An 11,013-nucleotide genomic window follows, 5' to 3' on the forward strand; every position below is an offset into this window, starting at 1 on the left:
CAACCATTGACCTATTCTAGAATATAGGTTATTAGCTGTATGAAATGTTTAGGCTCGACATTTACTTAACATGTTTAGTATGACTGATGGTTAGGCTCGTCAACATGGTAATATCTATGTTATTATAATAATGTTATCAAAAATTATATATTCCGTATGCACGAATCTTCTGACTCAAAACTAGCAAATTTGGTTTGTCTGCGGTTAAAATCTAACATGTGAAATTTCAATTCAAGAAGCAGGGGCATTGTTCGTTAACTTTCCAAATTAGATTTTCAAGCAAAGCTTTCTGAGAAGAAATGGGGAATGGCCCCCGCCATTATGCGCAAAACAGGGTGAATTGCTGCAGTCGAAATTTCTTTTTGTGAGAGGAGAATTTACAACTTGGTAATAGACCTTTTTATGTGCCTCTATCGCCTGTCATTGGATGCCACTGGTCATGTGCAAGAGGCAAACGTCTTCATGGCCCTTTTCCTGATTTCCCAAGCGGTTTTTTCTCTGCATTCTGCTGCTATAGCTTCCCCAACCAAAACGCTCAGCCTACACTCGCTCAAAATTTGCCTTATTATTGCTTGAATGAAAGTGTGAATCTACCAGATCCTCGATAACTATATTGTTATTTACTTGACTTGTCAGGGCTAGCGTTTCTTCCTGTGTGCATACCGACCTCCACATCGAAAGGAGAGCCTCTGCTGTTCATCACCCGTATAGTTTCACTGTAACATCATGTATTATTTATACAGAGTCACCACAAGAAAAGACATGGATTACCCAACTGCATTAGGTAAGCATTTAATGTTACAAACATCATGTTAGAATGGTTGTTTATTGACTTGCTCTATGCTACTTCCTGTCTCGTTGCACCAGGGTATATTAGCAGTATAGGCTAATCAGAACCTCAGTCGAGATGACATGTATAGACTAAAGCCAAAAGACACATGTTTAAGACAACTAAACCTGCTGCTATGCATGTATTATGAGTCAACACCAATGAACGTTTACATTTAACATTGCATGTGAATCTGAACGCATACAACTGTGATCGGTATTTTACCAATAGGCTACGTATGATTGAATTGTAATTTGCTGTGACAGTGGGTTGACGTGTTCATGTTAGTTTAGCCAAACGGATTAATGTATAAGGACGCATATTTAGCTTCAGTAGCCTATAACTAATGTTTACTAACTTTGAAGTACTTGCAGGGACGGGTTCTTTCGATGTTTGTGTGTATGAACAGTATCTGTCGGTCTGTCTGTATGTCTGTCTGTCTATATGTTTTTGTTATATATGTGTATCTTTGTGTATGTTTGATATATATATATATAATTGATTGTATAATGTCTCTGAAGTGACACGCAGCCTAATTGAGTTTTGAGGAGCTGTCTGCCAGATGATTTTAGACAGTTCGATTCTCTAAGTGAATTCTATTCATTAGTCCTCTTTTGGTGCATGACGTCGATGTCATTACTGTTGTGCGAGGTAATGGATATCTGCATGATGGAATTTTTATGAAGTCACCTGATATTGTATTAATATTAGTTCCACTTTCTATCAGGGACGTTGTGTAGGCCTACTTGTGAATATATCATTACACTCAAGCTATTGCTCTATTGGCTATATAATAACAATAATAGACCTACACAGGGTTATATAGTTAAACTAAACAAGATAACCATTTGCATTGTATTTTCAGATATGGATGTTTAGAACATTTGAATTTGTCATGTTGTAACAAACACGTGTGGGAAAATGCAACATATAATGTTAACCTTTCAGATATGCAGTTGTTGAGCTTTCCCACCCAGTTTTCATAGATGTTTTCGGCTGCCTGAGATGGGGGCAACGGAACAAAGACAGTATTTCACTGTTGTCTGACAGGCAGCTGCGAAAGTATTTACAGCTTTACTGCAATGCGGCAAAAGAGAGAAAGCCTGGAAAGAGTGCAGCCTATAAAAGTGGGGCCTGCGAATGACAAAACCCTGAGCATTTAAATGACTCGATTAGCTTCTAGTCTTAACTCTGGATCGGAAATCACATCACGTCCCAATATATGTATGGATACAGCGTTGTCATTTCGTCCTTCGTTCGTTCTTATATCATATCGCCCATAAATTAAATACAATATTACACTGTATATCAACGTATGGATAGATCATTTATCTAAAAAATTAACAGAGCGAGAGAACAGTTCCCTTGATTATTATGTTTGGTGTGTGTTTGTATTGCAGTGTTTAACATTTTGCGGTTGTAGTGGTTAGCCATACGAATGAAGTTTTTTTGATTGTCAGTCTAGTTTAGCCTATAAAGTATGCAATTATTGAACATCATGGGAGCTAATTAATTCAATCATCTGCGGTATAAGGCATGAATGAATAATGAACCTAGATCATCTATGGATATTTCTCGGATTGAACTGCATACAAAGCCTACCATTTAAACATATAGCAAAATATAATGGCATGCAAGTGGATGCTAAAATCCAGGTGCAACAAATTGGTTATGCGCCATATTGATTGGGAGAAAAACTGAACACGCTGAAAAAGGGAAATTATTGTTATGTTCCAGCAAGAGGCGCTGTTGTCCAACATTCAGTTATCCCTTGGTTCTTTTTCCGCATAGTTTACCTTATAGGTCACTGAACTGGAATATGATTGGTCCTTACACAATATGACCTAAGAAATTGAAAGGAAGTGGTTTCTGAATTGAAATATCAGTCTAGATGTAGGTGAAGTTTTCGTATAACCAAACTAATTTTTAAGGGCGTATAGTTAATAAGGAGAGTGGTGGGGTCATATGAGACTGGCCTACACCAATGCATGTGATGCATTTGATGGTTAGAACGTTTAGGTAGTCGTGTGTGCTTCTGAATCACCCCAAGCCAGCAGGGCATCTTTTATGAAACTTTACAGAAAGGAAACGGTGAGCGAAACACCCACAGATGTGTGTAGACTACGTCAGGGATCACAGAGTCATCATCCGTTTTTTTGAAGTTAGGCCTTTATGGGCAAGCAGTCAAACAGAGCAAAAATATACATAGGTAGATGTTGACCTATACAGTCAGGTCTAAAATTATTGGCACCCTTGACTAAGATGAGCAAAAAAGACTGTATAAAATAAATTATACAAATATGAACCTATATTGTATGTTCAAAACAATTGGGAAGATATATTATTTTATACTAATATAACTGCTCACAGAAAGAGATTTTGTGGTAATACTTAATTTTATCAAAAAAATAGGGGTCAAAATTATTGCCATGCCTTTTTTCAATACCTTTCAATACCCCACCTTGCCAGGATAATGGCACTGAGCCTTTTTTCTAAAATGTTTGTGATATTGGAGAACACATTGGGAGGGTTCTTAGACCATTCCTCCATAGAGAATCTTTCCAGATCCTTGATATCCTTCGTCTGCGTTTTTGAGCTGGCCTCTTCAATTCAAACCACAGGTTTTCAATGGGGTTCAAGTCCGGAGACTGAGACAGCCATAGCAAAATGTTGATTTTGTGTCAATTAACAATTTATCTATGGATTTTGATGTGTGCTTGGGCTTGGGCTTATTGTCTTGCTGGAAGATACACTTGCAGCCACGTTTCAGCCTCCTGGCAGAGGCAACCAGGTTTTGGGCTAAAATGTCCTGGTACTGGGTAAAGTTGATGATGCGGTTGACCTTAACAAGGGCCCCAGGACCAGTGGAAGCAAAATAGCCCCATAATATCAAAGATCCACCACCATATTTTACAGTAGGTATATGGGGTACTTTTTTACATGTGCATTATCATTTCAACACCAAACCCACCATTGGTGTGTGGCCAGAGTGTTCTATTTTCATGTCATCCAACAAATGTAAACGCCGGGAGTTTGCTAAATGACATTGGAACATGGATTGGAACCGGTGCTTTGGTTAGATGACATGAATATGTAGCTCTTTGGCCACAAACACACCAGTGGTGGGTTTGGCGTCAAAATTAGGAGGCATTTGCAGAAATGAACCCCATACCTACTGTAAAATATGTTGGTGGATCTTTGACGTTATGGGGCTATTTTGCTTCCACTGGTCCTGGGGCCCTTGTTAAGATCAAATGCATCATGAACTTTACCCCAGTGCATGGATATTTTAGCCAAAAACCTGGATGCCTCTGCCAGGAGGCTGAAACGTGGCCGGAAGTGTATTTTCCAGCAAGACAATAACCCCAAGCACAGATCAAAATCTACAAAGAAATGGTTAATTGATCACAAAATCAACATGTTGCAATGGCCGCCTCAGTCTCCGGACTTGAACCCCATTGAAATCTGTGATTTGAATTGAAGAAGTGAAGGTTATCAAGGATCTGAAAAGATTCTGTATGGACGAATGCTCTAAGATCCCTCCCAATGTGTTCTCCAACTCATAAAATATTTTAGTAAAAGGCTCAGTTCATTATCCTTGCAAAGTAAGTGAGGTAGGCTATTGAAAGTTATTGAAAACAGGGGTGCCAACATTTTTGACCCCTATCTTTAAAAAATATATATATTATTACTTGTTGGACAAAATATCTTTCTCTAAGTAATTGTATTAGTATAAAATAATTTAATTTCTCCATCTTTTTGAGCATACAATATAGCTCAGTATTGTATTATTTATTTTATTCAGTCATTTTTGCTCATCTTTATCAAGGGTGCCAACAATTTTGAACCTAGCTATAGAACAGATTACTTTATTAGACTTTTGACATGTCTTCTATTGACCTAAAAACACATATTCATATGAACGACGCACATCAAATTCCACAACAAGGTGAACTTGAAACAGCAAGTGTGAACCCAAAAAATATATATTCTTATTTTTTTCTATTGCATAACATGTATTATAATTACACATCCCTTTTATTTTATATGCCATCAAGCTAATCGGCGTTATTGAATAAGTGCAACTTTGAGGGTTATTTATGGCACCAGTGCGGTGTCATGAATGGCTGTGGGGGAGCACGTGATGCCATTAAACTTTGTTTTATGGCCTGGGAGTTGACAAGCCAAAATATAATCCTCATTGTGTATTAGTAAGGCCGTGCAGATGGCTTGGAATAGACCTTGGAATTGGTGGAAGCAAGTATAAACCTCTGGTTTTGTCTGAACATGGATATGTTTGCCTATTCGATGCAATACGTTGGTCTTTGCGGTGAGCTCTGTTTTATCATTTGATAGGCTACTAAAACTACTGCGTGCGCATGCTGATGTCATCAGGTATACATGTCTGTCTCCTGCAGTTTTGTTTGCCTGCTTCGAAATCCAGGACTTTAACTACAGTAGGATATGTATTTTGCATTGGCCAGGATGTACGGGAAACAATTAGGAAGTGTTTGAATATGTCAATACTTGGCTGTTTACGGCTGTTATAACAAATAATCGTTCAAACCAGTCGTTAGATAAACAATGCATTTTGGACAATGGCTGATAGCCTAATATTGTAGCCTATAGGCATATTCGTTTTTGCTTCAAATAGACTAATATTGCGTGATGGTTTATTAAAACCTGTAACATTTGAATTTGTCTGCAATACGCACATATTTGAATGACAATGGCTAATAGGCTTGTGGGGATCTGAAGTCTATGGGCTGGCAAGTTTTGAATTCGGAGGGAAAAATATCAACCTGTTGTCACAGACTCAATGGCGTTTACAGTTATTAGCGTTTCCTTAAATGACGTTTTGGTGACATAGGCCTTGTCACAACACTGTATTAATTCAGTTAAATACACATCAGTCCTTCTGAATCGTAATACCCCAACAATATCTTAAAAATAGCCATGCTCTATCGCGCCCCCTAGTAGTGTACAGAATATTATCGAATCATAATTCCTTGTACTATCGTCAATTGACCCATATCAGGGTGTTTCTATAGGCCTACATTGTGACGTTATGTAGGAAGTGAAGTGATGACATTGGAAGTGGTGATTTAGTTTGTTATCCAATACAAACACATTTACATGAGGCAGCATGAGGCAAGGACAACATGCACGAATCAGTATTGTGTTATAAAGGACTACACTACAGTAGGCATAGGCCTAGGTTTTTCTTTTTTCTATTCTTTTAGCAATGTAAAGGAGTCTTTTTTTATTGTTTTTCTGCAGCCTGTCTGCCACTTTGACAATTAGTCTATTTCGAAGTTCAATGCATTGACAACGGCTTTAATAGGCCTACAATTGACAGGCTATATTATATTGAGATGGTATTTTTATTGAAATGAGAATTGCATTTCTAAAAGAATTTCAGTAGTTTATGATGGCATGTTTAAAATAGTAGTTTTATTGTCTCTTTATTTATACTAAATAGCCCACAAATAAGATTTCAGGAGAAATACAAATGTTTTATGTAACTTAAATCCATAGGCTAAATTATACATGTTGTCGATGGCGTTTTGGCACAGAATCTGGCTTTAGTGACATAGCTACTTGAAATCGGAACAATTACCTATTAACAGTTGTATAGTAAAATAACTCTAAATAGATCAGAAAACATAGCAAGTTGGTTCATTCTTGGTTCAAACGAAGGATAAAGACAAGTGCTGACTTCATCGTTCTTTTGTTCCTCAGTATCCTATCTCGGCTTTGACCGAGCAGTTGTCTGACCAAGTCTCAGGGCAAGGTGAAACCTAGGTCAAATGTTGTGACATGTAATTACAAAGGTGTAAAGAGTGTGATTCATATTTTCCAATAAGATCATTTGAAAATGGGACGAAAACCTTTTGACTATCTCAAGGTTAAATAAAGGCTTCTAAAGTGGTCAATTTTAGTTTTTGAAAACGTTGTAGAAGTGTTGTGAAACGTTCGGCCTATAACCTTCGTTCTTAAACTACTAGAATTAGACTACCGAAATTAGACTACTAAAACTGTCCAGTAACAAAACATGAAGTCGGCCTGGCCTATAATTTTGAGAGAATAATTTAAGGACACATCTTCGGGCATCTTACTATAAGGCCTGTGTGAATACTCAGTCAAATTTAGAAAGCACTTGGCCAATTAAGTGTTTTAAAACGAACAACTTTATTTAATTTAAATAATTTATGTCATTCAAAAAGGTATGTTATTATAGGACATTTCCACAGTGGCATATTCCCTAGACTTTAGACCAACGGAGGTAGTCAACTGAAGGGTCGTTTGGGAATCGTGAACTTTTGTACTTTTTGAGCTGTCGCTAAAGTAAAAATAATTGAACTTTTTGATACGTTTGCAAATCATTTAGTTTGACCTCGTGGCCTTTAGCCTTTTTTCTTATGGGTCCACTCGATATTCAAGCCTTGGACAGTGGGTAGAGCGTAGGCTGGTTAACTAGTTTTTTTAAATGGAATCCCTCCAAAGTGAGAATCGGTAGTCTATACCAATTAATAGTGAATGACCTATGTTGTTTGCCTATACCTCTAACCAATAGGCCTAACCGGTTTACATTTTTTATGCATTTCGAAGCTGGAACAGAATTGCTCATTTTACTGATGAACTACTTAGGACTTACCCATATCTGATTAATCAGGGGCTATGATTTGATGGAAGTTATCGAAACATATTTTGATACACATCCATTGTTTACAATTGTCGACGGTATAAGAGTGTATTGAGTATGAATAGGTTTTTTATTTTTATTTTTGAGAACGGAATCTAAAGGCTGGACTCTTGAATTGAGAGAAATGATGGGACCCCTGTATTCCGTCGTCTATATATACCCTGTAGAACCGAATTTGTGTGATAAAACAACAGTCACAGATTCGATTCTAGGGGAGTATATGGTCGATGCAAAAACTTCGATTTACTTATCTACTTTTATAGAATTTCTAATCATAACAATTTATAACATTGGATGATGGAGTGCACATCGTTTGATTGCTGGATTGTACCAGCTATTGTGTCCAGCTATTGTGTCTAATGGTAAAATGATATTTTATATATTCTATTGAGTAGAATCTGTTCTAATTGTGAAAGTAAATGTTTGAGTTATATGCTCTTTCAGTGTCACTTGTCATTTCATTTGGTGATTTACGTTGATATAACGACATCGTCCTAGTCATGCTCAGGAGAAGCCTTTTTACACGCGTCACTTTTTGGCCTGTACACCTATCATTACAGCCAAACAGTCCTTTTCGTTTTGATAGTGAACAAAAAAGTAACTTGTTACTTGTACTTGCCATAACAAAAGTTATAGGAGACTGAAATCTAAACAGATTTTAACATGGCATCAAAGTAATGCATTTTTTCTTACGTTTTCATACGTTTTAACATTTCAATCATTGAATTATTGACTGTTTGGCATTGGTTGGTTGCCACGAGGCTCTTTCAATAGTTTTGAAAGGGATAGGGTAGATGAAATGATGAGATTCTTGTAACTTTTGGATGACCCCTTCTTGACAAAGACAGTCCCCCATCAATTGTCCCCAGGCTTTATTCCCCTCTTTTTGTGCCAGGGGGAGGTTTTGTATCTTTTGTTTGTTTATCTGTCAGACTCACTGGCCTTAGTTTGATTTAGTATTGTAGAACAATAAGCATATTAACCATATTATTACACAAAACCATCTAAATGTCCATCTATACCCAAACTTTGTATTTAATCCATTCAGATTATTTTCCATTGACTGTTAGGGATGACCACAATTGATATTAAACTGTTGACATTAGGTACATAATTTTACATTTCATTTTTCAATATAGCGAGTACATTGCCAATCCTGCATTGGAACTGGTTAAATATTTGTTTTTATTCAAAATAATTTCGGTGGTTTTTTTAAGTTTGTGAAAATTGCTGCTGTAGGTGTGCAGTGTATACCCGTTAATGAACTAGCTTTACCTCCATTGGCCAATCTGGTCACATGGTTCCCTAACTTTATTCAGTTGACAGCAAGTAGGAGGGCTTTATGGAGGGTGGAAAAAAAGACAACTCGAGAAAAATTTGTATTTTCTACCTTCAGAAATTAATGACCATGAGTTCGTTTATGGTGGACTCTAAGTATGTGGACCCAAAATTTCCTCCTTGTGAGGAATATTCTCAAAATAGCTATATACCTGAGCAGGGGACAGACTACTACGGTCCAGCGCAGGACCCAGGTTTCCAGCATCCAGGAATCTATCCACGGTCAAACTACCCCGAGCAACCCTTCAGTTGTACCACTGTGCAGGGTTCTACAGTGCAGCCGCGGGGTCATGTGCATGAGCGAGCCAGCAATCCTATCCCTTTCACTGCACAGACCGAGCCGTGTCCCCCGGTCCAAGTGACTGGCCCCCGGACTTGTGGACAGCAACAAAACACAAAGAACCAACATGGGATACAAGCCAAGCAGCCTACAGTAGTTTACCCCTGGATGAAGAAACACCACGTTACTACGGGTAAGATTGACTCTCTCCTCCCCACGTCTCGTTGGGACAAATTGAGCTCCAGGAATTTAGCCACATGAAAATTATTGCGTGAAATATTTATGAGTTGCTTTGAAGGGGCCGTCAATTACTTCAGCCATAAATGTTTATTGCTAAGGAAATAGGCCGCTGTCTATGTGGCCGTCTCAGAGCTCTTGAAATGTCCACTTGCCTTATGACTATGTTTTATTTTATTGTGTGTCGACAATATTTCAGATGAAGAGGGTGAAAATAGAACAAATTGAATGAAAGTTTGGTCATAGTTTCGTCCAATTTCATTTGTGGATCAAGTTTTTCATTGTTTTGTTTTTAGCTAGAAGTTTGGAGCGTCCCGTGAAGGGATGTGTTTTTGTTAACTGGGACCTAATTGGCTCACATTGGTGTTTTGTTTCTCACAGTAAACCCGGACTACACAGGACCTGAACCGAAACGGTCTCGGACAGCTTATACAAGACAGCAGGTTTTGGAACTGGAAAAGGAATTTCATTTTAACAGGTATCTGACCAGGCGGCGTCGCATAGAGATTGCCCATACACTCGTTCTCTCCGAGCGTCAGATCAAAATCTGGTTTCAAAACAGAAGAATGAAATGGAAAAAAGACCACAAACTACCGAACACAAAGGGAAGATCTGCATCGGCTTCCAGCCAACATTTACAAAGTATTCAGAAGGATAACCAGACTGATATCACAACTTTATGAATATTATGGGAAACTTTGAATCTTACATGAACTGTAGGCCTATAAAAACTATTTCCCATTTGACTTTGCATGATCTCAAACATGGCATTTTCGTCATAGGCAGTTACATTCAGAAGGACCCTCGATTTGTGTTGGCTCGCTGAATTGAGTCAACTTCCAACATTGTAACTGATAGGTGCTCAGAAGATACGAGTGCGTCATTACATGCTTCACATGCTTCAAAGAGGTAGCAGTAGATGAACGAGAACTTTCGCTTTCGGACGAAAGCTTGTGAAAGAGGTTTTCATATGGTAGGCCTATTCTTCTTGCTTGCTATGGTTCTCTTCTCACCACAAAAGTCAGAGTACTGCCTGAACATTTATGTCTTTATTTAAAAGGGGGGGAAAATGTACAATTATGTGAAGCTTTTGTACACTTTAATTGGAAATTGTCTTGTGATGAAATCAAGCTTTTAAAAAGAACAATATTTGATTCATATATTGCAAAAAATAAAATGGCCATTGCACACAAAGCATCAGTTGATCCACACATTTGTGACAATATTTGTTACTTTTATATAGCCTAGCTTAAAAAAAAGTAGTGAACTCGTATTTATGGGTGCTAACTGGTTGAATTTGTTCTGTTTACGTTTTCTGAACTTTTATACAATAAAGCTTTTAAAATGGCGTTAAATTCTATTGAGAAACAAGACATTCCTGTGTGCAGACCTTTCCCAGTGCCCTTATTCGGTTATAAATCTCTCTTGACATCTTTGTAAACAGTGTACATTTAAAGAGGGTCTCACATATGGATTCTGAAACTCTTTCATGAGTTCCCTTGTTCTTTGCATCGAATTTATATTTTTTAAGATGCTTCGCTATTTTTATTTTGATCCATATCAAACAGAACACTATTAAAACTATATATTAAATGTTAAGGACGTTGAGGAATAAAAATACGT

The 11,013-nt window shown here is 37.6% G+C and overlaps 1 protein-coding gene across 1 annotated transcript; it reads left to right on the plus strand.

Annotated features, from left to right (window-relative positions):
* Positions 1-8,877: 8,877 nt before the first annotated feature.
* LOC120057879 (homeobox protein Hox-D4a-like) lies at positions 8,878-10,581 on the plus strand. The gene is made up of 2 exons (XM_039006355.1): positions 8,878-9,346; positions 9,772-10,581. Exons 1-2 carry the CDS (start codon positions 8,878-8,880, stop codon positions 10,071-10,073), a joined length of 771 nt encoding a protein of 256 aa, XP_038862283.1. The 3' UTR covers positions 10,074-10,581.
* Positions 10,582-11,013: the final 432 nt, after the last annotated feature.

Source organism: Salvelinus namaycush, chromosome 13, assembly GCF_016432855.1.
Source record: "Salvelinus namaycush isolate Seneca chromosome 13, SaNama_1.0, whole genome shotgun sequence".
NCBI lineage: Eukaryota > Metazoa > Chordata > Actinopteri > Salmoniformes > Salmonidae > Salvelinus > Salvelinus namaycush.